The sequence below is a fragment of the Megascapheus bottae genome, chromosome 7 (genome assembly GCF_031878675.1).
Source record: "Megascapheus bottae isolate mThoBot1 chromosome 7, mThoBot2.hap1, whole genome shotgun sequence".
NCBI lineage: Eukaryota > Metazoa > Chordata > Mammalia > Rodentia > Geomyidae > Megascapheus > Megascapheus bottae.
Genome location: NC_143515.1, coordinates 66,504,689 through 66,521,262, shown reverse-complemented (window position 1 = coordinate 66,521,262; position 16,574 = coordinate 66,504,689). Strand labels below are relative to the sequence as shown.

Here is a 16,574-nt window from a genome sequence, read left to right as displayed (position 1 = left end):
ACAACCCCATTAGTCCCTGAATCCAAATACATAAATCAACAATAAAAGATTTAAAAATACATGAACAATCAAGACAGCATACCAAATTCAAAAGCCAATAACAATCCAGGGAAGGACCCTTGTGACAGTGAAGAAGAGAGAGGACAAAAGGACTGTTAAAATAATGATGGTAGAATTAGCCAATGGAATGACAGAGCATATCCAAAAACAAATAGAAGATTTCAAGGAGGAAATGACCAAGAATATATGTCACCCAAAAAGAAATGAAAAAAGATAGAAACACTATACATTCATTAAAAGATGAAATTAATACCCTGAGAACGGCTATTGACAAAGAGCTTGCAAATCACAGTTGAAAGCATAGGCAATAGACTGAAAAAAAATAGGAAATAGGGTATGAAGAGTTGAGGACAAAACAGAGGAATTAGAGCCAAAAAATCAAAGGAAAAAACACTCTGAACGTAGTAAAAAGAAACCCAAGAACTGGTAGATTCAGCCAAAAGATCAAATTTCCAAATAGTCGGTATAGATAAGAGAGAATAATTCAAAACTGAAGACATTGAAAACCTATTCAACAAAATTATAACAGAAAAAAAATCCCCTAACTTTACAGAGAATCTTGTCCACCTAAGAGAGGCATACAACAATCCTAGAAGACAGGATTCAAGAAGAAATACTTCCAGATACATGAGAGCACTGCACTTAAGGAATTAATTTTAAATGTAGCAAAATCAAATGAGAAACTATATTACAATGGAAAGAAGATAAGAATTACTGTAGATCTCTGCACACAAACTGAATGCAAGAAGAGACTAGAATGGTATAATTTAAGCCCTGAAAGTCAACAACTGCCAACCCAAACTGGTCTTCCCAGCAAAGCTATCATTCACAATTGACAGCAAAACTAAAAATATCCGTGAAAAACAAAAATTAAAGAGCTGGGAGAGGTGGCTTATGCCTGTAATCCTAGCTACTCAGGTGGCTGAGATATGAAGACCAAGGTTCAACATACATAACCAGATGCGACATATGTAAACCAATAAATGCCATCAACAGAGCCAAAGATAAGAACCACAAGATCCACCTCAATAGATATAAAAAAAAAACCCTGACAAAATACAACATTCATTCGTGTTAAAAAGCTCAGTAGGAGTTAAGAATAGAAGGAACGTTCCTTAAAATAATAAATGCTAGGGCCAGGAGTTTGGCCTAGTGGTTAAAGTGCTTGCCTAGCATGCATGAAGACCCGGGTTCGATTCCTCGGTACCAGACACATAGAAAAAGGCCGGAAGTGGTGCTGAGGCTCAAGTGGTAGAGCTCTAGCCTTGAGAAAGTCCAAGGACAGTGCTCAGGCCCTGAGCTCAAGCCCAGGACTGGCAAAAAAATAATAATAATAATAAATGCTATATGACAGATCAACAGCCACCATCATACTTGAATGATAAAAAACTAAAACCATTCCTCCTAAAATCAGGAACAAGGCAAAGATGGTCACTCTTTCCACTCCTCTTCAATATAATTCTGGAATTCCTAGCCAGAGCAACAAAGCAAGAAAAGGACATAAAAGGATGCACACAAGGAAAGGAGAAGTCAGACTCTCCCTATTTATGACATGATCTTATGCCTAAAAAACCCAAAAGACTCCATCCCTAAGCCCCTAGAGCTGATCAACCACTTTGGCAAAGTAGCAAGATACTACAGAAATTAGTCTCCTTTCTGTATGCCAATAGTATACAAGCAGAAATGAAAATCATAAAAACTCATTTTGCAATAGCTTCAAAAAAAACCTAAGCTGGGTACAGGCTTACATCTGTAATCTTAGCTGAAATGAGGACTGCAGTTCGAAGTCAGCCGAAAAGTACCCACGAGACACTTAATCATTAATCATTCAAAAACCAGAAATGCTACTGTGGCTCAGAGTAGTAGACTACACTGGCCTTGAACAGAAGAACTCAGGGTCAGCACTCAGGCCCTGAGTTCTAGACCTACAACCAACAAAAAAGAAAAAGCCTAGAATAAACCTAACTGAAAATGAAAAAGATCTTATAGTGAAAACTATAAAATTTGAAGGAAGAAAAGAGGACACCAGGAAATGGAAAGGTCTTCCATGTTCATGAATAGGTAGAATTAATATTGTAAAAATGGCCAAATTGCCAATTGATATACAAACTCAGTGGAATCCCCATCAAAATCTCAATGATGTTCTTTACTGAGATAGAGAAAACAATCCCAAAATGCATATGTAACAACAAAAGACCTAGAAAAAGCAAGGCAAATCCAGGTGGCAGGGCAGGGGTGGGGGGAGTAATGCAGGTAGTATCACAATCCAGACCTACTCACCATCCCAAACTCTACTACAGAGCTATAATAACAAAACAGGCCTGGTATTGGCGATAGATAGTCCTAGACTGATCTCAAAACAAACCCTATAACACTGAAACAAGAGGTCTCTTTTTTTTTTTTTTTTTTTTTGCCAGTCCTGGGCTTGAGCTCAGGACCTGAGCACTGTCCTTGGACTTTCTCAAAGCTAGAGCTCTACCACTTGAGCCTCAGCACCACTTCCGGCCTTTTTCTATGTATGTGGTACCGAGGAATCGAACCCGGGTCTTCATGCATGCTAGGCAAGCACTTTAACCACTAGGCCAAACTCCCGGCCCACAAGAGGTCTCTTTTTAAAAAAATTGTTGGTGACTCTGTCTTCTTTTATGTATGGTGTACTTTTCCTGTATGTCTTTGGGAGCGTGATGAGGAGGGCACAGAACTAAAAGGGGAAAAGGTGGAAAAGGTGGAAAGTGATCTATATAACTCATGGATGGAGATGGGGGAAAAGGACTGGGAGAGAGTGAGGAAAGGGAAGACACTATATAAAAGGAAATGTACTCATTACCTGACTCTCTAATTGCATCCCCTCTGTACATTATCTTTATAATAACAATAAAGTAAGTAATTAAAATTATTTTTAAGAAACTAGAAGTGAAACCGTGACTCAAGTGATAAAATACCAGCTTTGTTAAAAAAAAAAAAAAAAAAAAAAAAAAAAAGCTGAGAAAGGTCCCTGGTCCTAAGTTCAAACCCTAGTACCAGCCCCCAAATTAAAGGGAGGCTGTTCCTGGTAGGAAGTCTGTGATGGCCAGAAGGGACGTTTGTGGGACCTCTGGGACCTCTCCAGTGTGTGTCCTCCCTCAGATTGGGGCTGGACAGCTCCAGATGGGCTAGTTCTGCAGAATAAGCTGCTGGGTGGAATGCCTGGACCACCAGGCAAAGAATGGTTGAATGTTGGCAGGAGGACAGAGACTGCACACTGAATCTTACTGTGTTCCAGATATCTTTAGAGCAGGCTTTCTGGTGGGAAGAACAGGGGATAAATGAGCCTCCAGGAGCCACATGCTAGTAGCCTTGGTTTGATGGTGGCTCCATGGAAGTTGGCTTCAACATAGGTGTTTAAAGTCAGTCTCCAATGTTATCCCAGATACTCAGAAGTCAGCCCAGGCGGAAAAGTCTGTGAGACTCCATCTCCAATAAACTAGTAAAATGCCAAGCTGGAGGTCTGACTCAAATGGTAGAGCAAGCCGAGCTAAGAGCATGAGACTCTGAGTTCAAGCCCTGGTACCAGCATTAAAAAGCAATAATAGATACTCTAAAACTTAAAAATGGCATTTGAGGAACTTTAAGGTTATCCCAGGTTTTCTAGGGCCTTCTCTGTTGGCCACTAAAAGGGATTAATTTTAGCAATGAGAAGTAGTTGTCTTTACTATGGGCCTGGGTTTCCTTTTAGCCTTTGAGTTATGATCAGCTAGAACAATCTACCCAGGACTCCCCCAAGGACAGATTCTTCTGAACAGTGGCTACAGGGGTATGGCTGTATTACCCAGGCCAAGGGAATCTCTGTAAAGAGTCCAGATAATATTTAGCAGAATATACCAGGACACAGTCTAGAACTTCAGTCTAGGCTCAGAATCTTGAAGGAGTTGTGAGAACAGAATCCCGGAGAAGCTATGGGCCCTACCTGTCCCTACAATTGTCCATGCTGGATCTGCTGGAGTGGGTTCATACTGTACCAGCCAATCCTGAAACTACCCACTGGCTCTTCTCTATTTTGACTGCTCCAGCTTTAAGCCTGTCTATGAGTCGAATCCTTGATTGCCCATCAGAAGAAGGTGATTGGCTGAGTGGCCAGGGCTTTGTGACCCGCTAGCAGGGCTCTTCCAGGCCCTCAGAACTCTCCCTCCCTCCCTCTATGTATTGCCTCCACACAACTCCAGGACAGCCTGGATGTGTGAGCCAAGGGGGCAAGGGGCAGCAGCTTTGCAGAGTTTCCAGACAGGTGACTTCAGCCCTCCTGGGCCTGGGCAGGAAGGGATAGCCCAGTGAAGATGGGCATAGCTCCACAGTGGGAGCAGAAACATTTTGGCAGTCTCCACAGAGCTCACTGTCCTCTGGTCCCACAGCGTCTGTTCCAGTTTTCCTGGCAGGTAGGATGACATCTATAAAGGTAGTTATGTGGGAAATATGCAGCTGGGGAGGGATCATAGTTAGATGTCCCACTTCAGAAAACCCAAGTGGCTGCCCCTTCACAAAGGGGCAGAGAAAAGTGCATTTCTACAGTCTGTCTTCCTTTTGAATTGGCCTTCCTACAGTCTCAGAGTCCCAAAGCTGGCTGTGTGCTAGGATCCTGCTTCTCAAATGGGTGCCTTTGGGTTCTCACTTCTGGATAGTAACGCTGACACTTGGCAAACACTGGCACCATGTTCTGTGCTCAGGGCTTTGTATATGGGATTCACTTTGTTCTTACAACAGCTTTACGAGGTGGGAGCTGTCACTGTCCTTGTTATGTAGATGTGGAATCCAAGTCCTAAAGTCAAACAGGACATGGTAGGACTAGAATTTGAACCCGTGGTCTCATTAGAGACCCAGCATTCTCAAAGCACAGACTTTGGAGCTGGCTTATTTGCATGCCAGTCACTTCCTATAGGAATGGAAAACATGTTTTTCATAGTCATCCTGGACAGAGATAGGATCCACAAGGAATTTTCCAGAGACCATCAGAACAGGGCTGAATGCAGGGTAAAGAAGATCACTGGAGACAACTTCCAGTGGCTTATGCCTATAATTGTAACTATTTATGAGGCTAAGATCTGAGAATAGTGATTCAAAGCCACCCTGGGAGACAAATCGAAGACACTCATCTCCAATTAACTATCGAAAAGCTGAAAGGGGAAGTGGAGCTGTGGTAGAGTGTTAGCCTTGAGTTGAAGAGCCCAGGCCCAGAGTTCAAGCCTCATGACAGAAAAAAAAAAAAAAAAAAGCTGAAAGTAGCCAGGCCCCAGTGGCTCGTGCCTATAATTCTAGCTATTTAGGGATTGAAATCAAAGCCAGCTAGGTTAGAAAAGTCTCCATGAAACTTTTATATTCAATTAACCACTCAAGAAAACAGAAGTAGAGCTGGGGCTCAATGTGGTAGAGGGCTAGCCTTGAGCAAAAGAGCTCAGGGACTGTACCTAGGCCCTGAGTTCAAACCCCATGACCGACCACACACACACACACACACACACACACACACACACACACACACACACACAGCCAGGTGCTGGTAACTCATGCCTGTGATCCTTCATGGTGTGAAGCTAGCTCAGGCAGAAAAAATTTGTGAGACTGTATTTTATGCAGACAAAAAGCCAGACGTGGTGTAATGGCTCAAGTGGTAGAGCAAAAGAAGCTCAAGGACAGCACCTAGCCCCTGAGTTCAATCCCCATGACCTGTACAAGCATGAGGGGGGGTAGGGAGAGGAAGGATATGTGCACGCGCGCATGTGCACACTTACACACACACACACACACACACACACACACACACCTGGATGGATCAAGTGGTAGAGTTCTAAGAATTAGTAAAGATTAAAGATCCCAAATACATATCTGTAGGAGATAGATTTCCATTGAAGACTTAAAAATAGAAAGGCAAAATTAAATTTAAGCTGGTAATATTGTTAAATATTAGAGGGTAAGATTTCAGATGTATTCAGACTCGATGACCATCTTTATAATTTCAGAACAGAAGTTCCTAAGACAAATGCAGTCTGGGTGTCTGGGAAAGGTGATTGGTCTCTAGAAATCCTTCTGGCCTTTGGATATCAAGATTCAGGCTTGATGAACATTTTTCAAGGCTTCAGTATGCAAAATGACTGATAGTTTACCTCTCTCAACAAGAGCTATGAATGTGCCCACAAGAAGTGACTAAGCAAAATCACCAGGTTAAATGTTCTAACGTTTGTATGGGGAGGTACCAGGGCTTGAACTTAGGGCCTCATACTCTCATTTGGCTTTTTACCTAGGTTGTCACTCTACCACTTGAGCCACACCTCCACTTCCAGCTTTTTGCTGATTAATCAGAGATAAGAGTCTCACAGGCAGGCTTCAGGCCTCCATCCTCAGATCTCCGTTTCTGGAGTAGCTAGGATTATAAGCATGAGCCACCCGTACCTGGCTCACCCTCCTAGACATTTTCTTCCCCATCTCTAGACACAGCAGTCTTACCAGGAGTCAATGTTCTGAAAAGCAGACTCTTCCCAAGTCTTAATTTGATCTATCTGGAGTAGCACACCCCCACCTGAGGAGTGACATGCTATAACTCACTCAGGAAGCTATTTCTCGAGTCATCCTGTGTCCAAGATGGTGGTGGAAAGGACTGGGGTGGAGTTAGAAGCCCCTGCTATTTCCACCATAAAGACAGAGCTGCCATTTCTGGCTATTACTTTCCATTCTCTCATAGAGATAAAGAACTCTTGTACAGGTGTTTTATCGCTGTTTTCTTACACTGTCTCTGCTGCTATTGATGCAGATAGTCCACTAAGCACCAAATGCTTCTGCAAATACTTTATGTACCTCTGTCATAGCAGCTGGTCTGCTTTGTGTCCAGACCTAACTCATCTAATTCAGAGGCCATCTGAAGTTGGATTGTCTGACAAATTCTACTATGGATTTAGGGGAATGGGAGCTGGTTTGGTTCAGTTCAGTCTTAGAGCAGACCCCCTGCTCAGGCAGCTGGTCTAGCTCTGAGAGGACCTGCACTCCACTCCAGGCCCTTCCCTGAGACACATTTTCATGGGCACTGGCTTCCTCTTTGAAGGCTAGATCCAATTTAGGGACTCTCCATTTTCTCAGATGATATGGGACTGGGGGAGGCAGTTAAAGGAATCTTTGCTCAGAACCTGGGTGCCACCTGCTGGCCATATTTAGTTCCTGGCATAGGTCCAAAACTCAAGAGGCAAATTAGAAGGGCTCCCTGCCTTCCTCAGCTTGATGAGGGAGAAGGAAACAGGAAGGCTGATTTCTTCCTGGAGCTCAGGCACATGTGATGGAGGATTCTTGCTGACATCCCTGGATACTTTTGGCTGAGTCATTCTGAGCAAAGATGCACCCAGCCAGGGCAGAAAGCAGCCTGAATGTAGGTTCTGGCACTGGCTGCCCACTCGTCCAAAAGCTCCATGGGAGTGGAAGCATGCTCAATTACTGGGCCCCCAAAAGAATTATTTTTTTCACATATTTTTATTGTAATTAATAGAAGGGTTACATTATATTCACCAGATAGAAGGTGCATTACTTCACATACAGTGATACCCTTTCTCATGTTTTGGTCCCCATTTCCCTCCCCCCCACCCTCACCCTTTATCTTATTTTCCCCCTTCCCTAACCAATTTCAAATAACCAATATGCATTTATCCAATATATCAGATAACAAAATGAAATACTGTAACAATATGAGAGAACCAAGGGACAGCAAAAGAGATGAGAGATCACATAGTACATTAAGGACAACAATCACTCATTATATGGCTTTTGTTTTTATATCCTAGAGGTCCTTTCATTTAGTGTCATACTGTATGGCCTTATGTATCTAGGTTTTGTTCTATTGTAAATCTCTGCTAGGAGAGCCCAAGGTTTCTACTGGTTATGACAAATGAGGGAAACCATTGAGCCTATGTTCCTTTGAGTCTGGCTTACTTCACTTAATATGATTTTTTCTAAGTCTTTCCATTTCCTTACAAATGGAGCGATGTCGTTCTTTCTGACAGCAGCATAAAATTCCATTGTGTATAAATACCACATCTTGTTGATCCACTCATCAACTGAGGGACACCTCAGTGCTGCAATGAACATCATTGTGCTAGCGGATTTAGTATGCCCTTGTTTCTGGACTATTGGGTAAATACCAAGTAGTGGAATTGCTGGGTCATAGGGGAGCTCTATGTTTAGTCTTTTGAGGAACTGCCATACTGCTTCCCATAGTGGTTGAATGAGTTTGAACTCCCACCAACTGTGTAGTAGTGATCCCTTCTGGCCATATCCCCTCCAGCATCTGTTGTTATTAGATTTTTTGATCCTGGCCATTCTAACTGGAGTGAGGTGGAATTTTAGAGTTGTTTTGATTTGCATTTCTTTTATGACCAGAGATGTGGAGCATTTCTTCATGTGTCTATAGGCCATTTTTATTTCTTCTTCAGAGAAGACTCTCCTTAAGTCTTTGGCCCATCTTTTAATGGGATGCTTGTTACTTTGGAGATTAGTTTTGGAGTGATTCAATTTTTTGACTGTTGATATATTTTAGATATGAGGCCTTTGTCTGTTGTATGGCTAGCAAAGATCTTCTCCCATTCTGTAGGCTTCCTATTTAATTTACTAGCTATGTCCTTTGCCCTACAGATGCTCTGCAGTTTAATGCAGTCCCACTTATCCAGCCTTTCTCTGATTTGTTGTGTTTCTTGGTCCAAAAGAATCATTTCTTCAGTTTCCTTTTTACTGTCACTTACCAGACCCTGTCACAGGCAAAATGAGAGGTATAGAAAATGCCCTTTCGGGTTGGGAGTGTGGCCTCTAGTGGTAGAGTGCTCACCTAACATGCACAAAGCCCTGGGTTCGATTTCTCAGTACCACATACACAGGAAGAAAAAAAAGCCAAAAGTGGTGCTGTGGCTCAGAGGTAGAGCTCTAGCCTTGAGAAAGCAGAAGGACAGTGCTCAGGTCTTGAGTTCAAGCCCCAGTACTAGAGGGAGGGAAGAAAAAAGAAAAGGGAAGGAGGGAAGGAAGAAAGGAAGGAAGGAAGGAAGGAAATTCCTTCCTATCATCAGGCACCAACAGAATTGGGAGCATCTGGGCAAGCTGAGATGACCTGATCATGAGCATTTGAAAGTGGCCATGTAGTTCTTGATGACTTCTAACAGCAAGGTCTTCCATTGTATTTTAAATTCTAGAGAAAGTAGGGATTTTTTTCCTGGTACCAAGAGGAAGACAAGGCTTGTGTGTGGTAGTACACACCTGCAGTCCCAGCTACTCAGTATAAGACAGTAGAGTTCTTGACTGGAAAGTATGAAATTCTAAGTTCAACCTCCAGTACTGAAAACAAGCAAAAAGACGTACCCAATCCACATTCCCTGCTAGTACCTGTGACTCCCCTGGAAATGCAGAAACAACCTTTTCGCTCTAGTCTCTGTCCTTCCCTGCTGTCAACCTGGTCAGGCAGTTGCTGTTCACTAAAAATTGCTCAAAGAAGACTTTAGGGGAATCTGTGCTCAGAGTGGTAGAGCAATGTGGGGTGGCAGAGCATGGTCCCACATAGGATTCAGGGGAAGTTTCCTGGAGAGGATACTAAAGCCAAGTCCTACTGGGTGGGGTAGGAGACCCAGGTCAGAAGGGGACAGAAGACACTAAGAGGAGAAAATGTGACATGCCATTCAGCCATGAGTGACTCCAACTTTACTGAACGCCTTGGTTCTGACAGGGCCTTGGAACTCAGGCCCTTCTGGACATAGGAGGCAGGCAAAGAAACAAATCTGGGATTCAGTGCAAGGGTTGGAATGCAGAGCAGCAGGCTCAAAGCCACTGTGCAAGAGGAGGAGGCTCAAGCTCAGTCAAAATTACCCTGGAAAATCTCTGAAACTGCCAGGTTCTGAGTCTTCAGAAGCTCCCAAGATAATCATTTTTATTTTTCTTGGCTTTTGATCACCGCCTGGGATCCAAGCAGTAAAGGGCCAGTCTTATTTTTTGAACAGAGGAAGGACTAGAAACAATTTTAAAGGGTGTTTGTTTTGCTAAAGGCTGGCACTCTTCGTTTTTCTTTGTTGTTGTTGCTTTGTGCCAAAATTGGATCTCAAGGCTGGCACTCTATCACTTGAGCCACACCTCTACTTCCCTACTTTTTTCTGGTTAACCAGAAGGAGTCTCTCAATTTGTCAAACCAAGGTCCTCAAATCTCAGTCTCCTGAATAGTTAGGATTATAGGTATGCACCACTGACAGCTGGTAATAAACGTGGTTTTCTCTCACAATTTTTATTTTAAGAAAAAGTTCAGGGACCAGGAGTTTGGCCTAGTGGTAGAGTACTTGCCTAGTGTGCATAAAGACCCAGGTTCGATTCCTCGGTACCACATACATAGGAAAAAAAAGCCCGAAGTGGTACTGTGGCTCAAGTGGAAGAGTTCTAGCCTTGAGAAAGCTCAAGGACAGTGCTCAGACCCTGACCTTAAGACGCAGGACTGGCAGAAGAAGAAGGAGGAGAAGGAGGAGGAGGAGGAGGAGGAGGAGGAGGAGGAGGAGGAGGAGGAGGAGGAGGAGGAGGAAGAAGTTGTTTATTTAAGGCTTTAAACATGGCTCAGGGAGAGCAACTTACCTAGCCAAGTACAAGACCCTGTACTGAAAGACCCTTGTACTCAAAAAAAAATCAAGAGAGAGGCATGAGGGGAGCCAACCTAGCATGTGTGAGTGAAGTGCCCTCTCTAAATCAGTGCAGTCCACCCCTGCCTAGGTATAGACCCTGTGAGCATCATAGTAAAAGCAGATCCTGATTCAATAGGTCTGCAATGGGTACAAGAATAAAAATCTCTAACAAGCTAATACCCATACAACACCAGTGGTCCAGTGGGATTTGTGAATCTCTGAAGCAGTGAATGAATCAACTTGGAGTGAGAGCAACTTTCCAGATAGGATGAAAGGGAATCTCTAGCCCCTAACTGGAAAAGAAAGTGGGAGATAAGGCTGGAGGTGTGAGCTCTGTTTATAATATGATATTATATGTTGGGGAGAGGGACATTAAAAACCATCTTCTGTCAAGTGCTGGTAACTCGTGTCTGTAATCATAGCTACTCAGGAGGCTAGATGTGAGGATTGTAGTTCAAAGCCAGCCCAGGCAGGAAAATCCATATGACCCTTATCTCCAAAAGACCTTTTTTGCCAGCCCTTGGGCTTGAACTCAGGGCCTGAGCACTGTCCTGGGGTTTTCTTGAGGCTAGATCTCTACCACTTAAGCCACGGCATCACTTCCAGCATTTTCTATGTATGTGGTACCGAGGAATCAAACCTGGGTCTTCGTGCATGCTGGGCAAGCACTCTACCACTAGGCCAAACTCCCAGCCTTCCAAAAGACTCTTAACTACCCTAAAGCTGGAAGTGGAACTTTGGCTCAAGTGTAAAGCTCAGGGACAGCATCTGGGCTGAGTTCAAGCCCCAGGACTAGCAGAGGATGGTAGAGGATGTAAATTGATTATAGGAGACCAGAAAGTATGCGGGGTATGTTTCCACTTCACGACTCTGCAGATTAAACCTGGGGAGATATTCCTCACTCGAGAAGTAGGAGCTCCACAATTCTGGGAGTATACAGTCCCCTTGCTGTCTGGTTTCTCCATTTCTGATGAAGATCTAGTCACTAGAATCACTTCCTTTTCTCTAGCAGTGACAAACAGCAGCTAACAGCTGGCCTCTGTGTGAATTGGTGGATGAGAAGGATAAGCATCTGTACCTGCCAGTCAGAGGGGAGCATATCTGCTCAGTGCCAACAGTTGCTTGACTACAGGAACATAGGCCCCCCAAAGGGTTACAGTTAGGGTTAGAGTTAGGGTTAGTTTCCCACCAAATCAAAAATGTTTTCAATTCTGTGAGAGCTAAGCAGTTCAAGTCTGCTAGGCAGATTTGGCCACAGATGCCTTTTTTTTAATGACTGCTGGCTCGAAACTGAGCACAAGTGGCTGGACCTGTTGTCAGATAGATTCTGACCACAGCAGGGATGGGATAGATGTGAGGGGAATGGGGAGGGGAACTACAGGCCAAAAGGGCTTTGGAAAGGCTTCTGGTGCTCCTGGCTACAGAAAGAGGAGCCCAGACAAATGGAAAGCCTCACATACTAAGGAGAGAGGGTTGAGGCAGGTTTTTAACCCAATTAGGAGCTGATGAAAGCAAAAATAAATACAGAAATTGAACCATATTTTATGAGAAAGTTCTGAGCAAATGAAATTTAGTGTCTTTTGGTCATCCAGAAGGCCAACAGGCCACAGAAATAGGGAATCTGAAGTCAGAGGAAAAGCAAAGTGTTAGTTGGCTTCCTAGAACACAAATCTGGTTAGGTTACTATCTGCCTAAAATCCTCTCATGGCTTCCCATTGACTAAATAGAAATTCATGGTAAATAAAGCCCTCCCAGATCTGTGCCTGCCAACTGTATCAAACATGCCCCCAAACAGAAACCTGCTGCAGGCCTAACTCAACAACTCAAAGTTTTCAGAGTAAGCCATGCCTTTGTTTGGGCCTACAGCGTCCTTCTACCCAAAATTCCTATTCTCGCTAAGCTCCAACATCTCTGCTCTAATGCCTTCACTGACCCTGCCAAACTCAAGAGCTCATGCCCTTTTTTCTGCCATCCTTGAATTTTTGTGTGTGTGGGGGGGAGAGTGGTGGTGGTGAGGCTTGAACCCTGGGCCTGGGTACTGTCCCTGAGCTCTTCAGCTCAGTGCTACTGCCCTCCCCCTGCAGTCACAACACTACTTCCCATTTTCTCATGGTTAATTGGAGATAAGACTCTCAGGGACTTTAGTTCCCCTGGCTGGCTTTGAATCTTGATCCTCAGATCTCAGCCTCCTGACTAGCTAGGATTATAAGTGTGAGCCATCACACCCAGCTTGGCTTTGAACTCTTAACCATCCAGCTTCAGACTTCCAAGTGCTGGGGTTACAAGCAGGCACCACCATGCCCCATCTACACATCCATTCTTTAAACAGTTAGCTAGGCATATGCTAGGAGCAAGTGATACAAAGACAACTAGAATGATCCCTGACACTAAGGAGTTCACACAGGCAAATCTTCTCAGTAGCGATGGGCAGTAAAGAAACACATAAAACCCCATGTGGCCCTGTCTGACCTTACCTCTCCTCTCTTTGCAGCTGGGGTATGGCCGTCAATGTGTACTCCACATCTGTGACCAGTGAAAATCTGAGTCGCCATGATATGCTTGCGTGGGTCAATGACTCCCTGCACCTCAACTATACCAAGATAGAACAGCTCTGTTCAGGTGGGACGCTAGGACTGGGAGCAGCCCTGCTGTAGGGGAAAGGGCAGCTGGGAAGGTAGAACAATACAGCATGGCATGAAAAGAGAGCTGGAGGCCCACCCTACTCACTCACCCAGCTCTTTGGCGGCTGCAGCCTTGGACAAGTTACTACAGCTCTCCAGGTCCCAGATTTCTGTCTACCTGGTGAGAGACTATTACCTGTCTGGCTAAGTGGCCAATGGATTTCCCCTACATATAGTGTTTTAATGATGATGATACCTGGCATGCATCAGTAAGTAGTCATTGTGGGTCAGGATGCGTGCTTAGCAAGGACCTGGATTCAATCCACAGCACCACCCAAGAATAAGTAGGTAAATAAACAGTAACAACTGCATTTATTCCTGGAAAACTGGGGGTAATCTGTCTAAACTGGAGGAGTATTAGTCCTAGCCTCAGGTCAAAGAGGGAAAAGAGGGGTCTAGGATTGTTAGGCAGCACAGTGGAGGACTGGAGGAATGAGACAGCCTGCACCATGCTTCTCCACAGGGGCAGCCTACTGCCAGTTCATGGACATGCTTTTCCCTGGCTGTGTGCATTTGAGGAAGGTCAAGTTCCAAGCCAAACTCGAACACGAGTACATCCACAACTTCAAGGTGCTGCAAGCAGCTTTCAAGAAGATGGGTGTTGACAAAGTAGGTGTCTGTTCCCCCGGGGGTCTCTGAGGAGCTGTGTGCCCCTGGGGAAGAAGATGGCCCACCAGCCAGGGTGGCAAGGGCTGCTTGGGTCATTTCAACATGCATCTCTCCACCTGCTGACTCTCCACAGTTGCAGGCCCAGTGGAAAACACTCCAGCACTTGATATCATGCCATGATGACTTTCCTTTCCCTTTCTCTTCTATGGACCCCACCCCAGATATCGAGGCTCTGTATATTCTGTTCCTGTTCTATCTCTCCATAGGGGGTCACGAAGTCTCTGCTCACTCTTGCCTTGACTGTCCAGGACTGTGGGCTACCTCCCTACAAAGTTCTTCCTGTAGGAGAGGGATGCCTCCGGGTCCCTGGTCAGATCTGCCTGCCTACCTATCTACTTGTGGTGCCAGGGGGGCGGGAGAGGGGGTGGGGACGATGGACAGCCTGGGGGCTGGCTTTCCTGAAAGCAGGGCCTGCTCACAGAGGAAGTCAGCCCCCCACCGCAGGTGGCTAAAACTCTCTGCTTATGTGGTCTATTTCAGATCATTCCTGTAGAGAAATTAGTGAAAGGAAAATTCCAAGATAATTTTGAGTTTATTCAGTGGTTTAAGAAATTCTTCGATGCAAACTATGATGGGAAGGATTACAACCCTCTGCTGGCACGGCAGGGCCAGGACGTAGCGCCACCTCCTAACCCAGGTGATCAGATCTTCAACAAATCCAAGAAACTCATTGGCACAGCAGGTAATGTGCCCGAGCCGGGGGAGGGAGTTTGGGGGGCCGGGCCGGCAGAGCTTTGTAAGGATGCCCCCTGGGCCACCGGCCCGGCCCTGCCAGCCTGGAGGAGACTGTTATCACGGAGTTCAGATGACGTCGCCTGCTGCCCACTTAGATGAGGGAGTCCCAGGAGGGTTGAGAGGGCTTCAGAAATTGCTCTAAGAGGAAAACCACCTGCACCCATGGTGGTAGCTGACTATAAGAGGCCGAGGGCACTTTGTTTCATAGGGTAAGCTGACTTGTTTGCCTCAAGATCATGGGGCAGCAAGCTGGCATGATTCCTCATCCAAGTCCATCAGGCCAAGGGCCTGCTGCCAACCCACAGTCCTTTCTCACCCCTGCCCCCTGGATGCCCACGTGCAGGGGTTTACTAAGCTTGAACCTCTCTGCTCCATTCCAAAGTTCCATAGCCCAAAGTCCTCAAGAGATAAGTTTCTATAAATGACCTTATTGGAGTGCTAGAGGGTATGAGGAAAAGTGGTAGGGCTTTGGGTAACAACAAGGCTGGAGAGGGAAAGAGAAGAGAAGCAGCCCCAGCCTGCATCTGACCCGTCATAGCAGAGCTGCCTCCTCTGTTTGCACTGCTGTCCCGCCTGGGCCTGTCCCCACCGACTGCTTGCTTTGCATTAGAAGCAGCTGCTGTCTAGGCAAATGCAGCCAGAGACAGCAAGTAGCCACAGCATGTGGGCTGTGCTGGGGAGGAGCCGGGTCCGAGGTGGCCACCACTGTTCAGACACCCAGGTAGCCCAGCAGAGGGCAACAGAGCCCCTCCTAAGACAGGCACCCTGGAGGGGCCAGCTGGATTTCACAGGGAGGGTGGCTCTGGGCTGGGGCTTCTCTGAGTCCTTAGGCCATCTATCAGTTTAAGAGAACCCTGACCCCTCCCAAATTCCACTTTCCCAAATTCACCATCCCAGTGTCTCCCACCCCAGTGGTCCTGTATCCCAGGCCAGCTTCCCTTGCACCCCAGCCCCTCACCTTCCTTTACTTTCCAGTGGCCCCTGTGCTCCCAGGTTTGCCAAAGGCTGCCCAGTTGCTATAGTGTTGTGTGTGGCTGAGGCTTGAGGCCTAGAGGTAGATGACCTTCCCCAGGGGGAGTGCCTGCCTGTCGCATGGGCCTGTCCCCTCCACCTGCAGTCTTCATGCCAGGCTGACTCCTGCCACATGGCTTCAGCTGACTCTTCTCTGGGCAGTTCCACAGAGGACGTCCCCCACAGGCCCAAAGAACATGCAGACCTCTGGCAGACTGAGCAATGTGGCTCCACCCTGTATCCTCCGGAAGAATCCCCCATCAGCCCGGAATGGTGGCCATGAGACAGATGCCCAGATTCTTGAACTTAACCAGCAGGTAAGTGGGTTGGTTGCAAGTTCCTGAGATCTCCCAGGCATAAAGGCCAGGCCCTAGGGAGTGAGTAGGGATAAGAGGAGGGCAGGCAGCGGGGTGAGGCGGGGAGAGCTGATTTGACCACTGCCTTCTGCCCGAGCAGCTCCTGGACTTAAAGCTGACCGTGGATGGGCTAGAGAAGGAAAGAGACTTCTACTTCAGTAAACTTCGTGACATCGAGCTCATCTGCCAAGAACATGAAAGTGAAAACAGCCCTGTTATCTCAGGCATCATTGGCATTCTCTACGCCACTGAGGTGAGCCTCCCTTCACCTCCCACCTCCCTTCACCTCCCACCTCCCTTCACCTCCCAAGCCTGCTGAATCCTTCCACGCTCTGGCCCTGCGCTAAAACCAGAAACACAGTAGGACTGGAAAGTTGGACTGGAGAATTATTTACAGCAGAAGTCATCGATAC

The 16,574-nt window shown here is 45.9% G+C and overlaps 1 protein-coding gene across 3 annotated transcripts in view; it reads left to right on the top strand.

Moving 5' to 3' along the window:
- The window catches only part of Mapre3 (microtubule associated protein RP/EB family member 3), a 52,333-nt gene that overhangs the window by 33,853 nt on the left and 1,906 nt on the right, over positions 1-16,574 (top strand). Inside the window, exons 1-6 of one of the 3 annotated variants that reach the window (XM_090337319.1) lie at positions 4,224-4,472; positions 13,201-13,328; positions 13,854-13,999; positions 14,540-14,696; positions 15,968-16,122; positions 16,262-16,414. In XM_090337319.1, coding sequence (XP_090193445.1) covers positions 13,208-13,328; positions 13,854-13,999; positions 14,540-14,696; positions 15,968-16,122; positions 16,262-16,414 — 732 coding nt within the window. In that variant the 5' untranslated portion in view covers positions 4,224-4,472; positions 13,201-13,207. Of the gene's footprint in view, positions 1-4,223; positions 4,473-13,200; positions 13,329-13,853; positions 14,000-14,539; positions 14,742-15,967; positions 16,123-16,261; positions 16,415-16,574 lie in introns of those variants that run through there. The other 2 variants (XM_090337318.1, XM_090337320.1) reach the window with 2 other exon arrangements.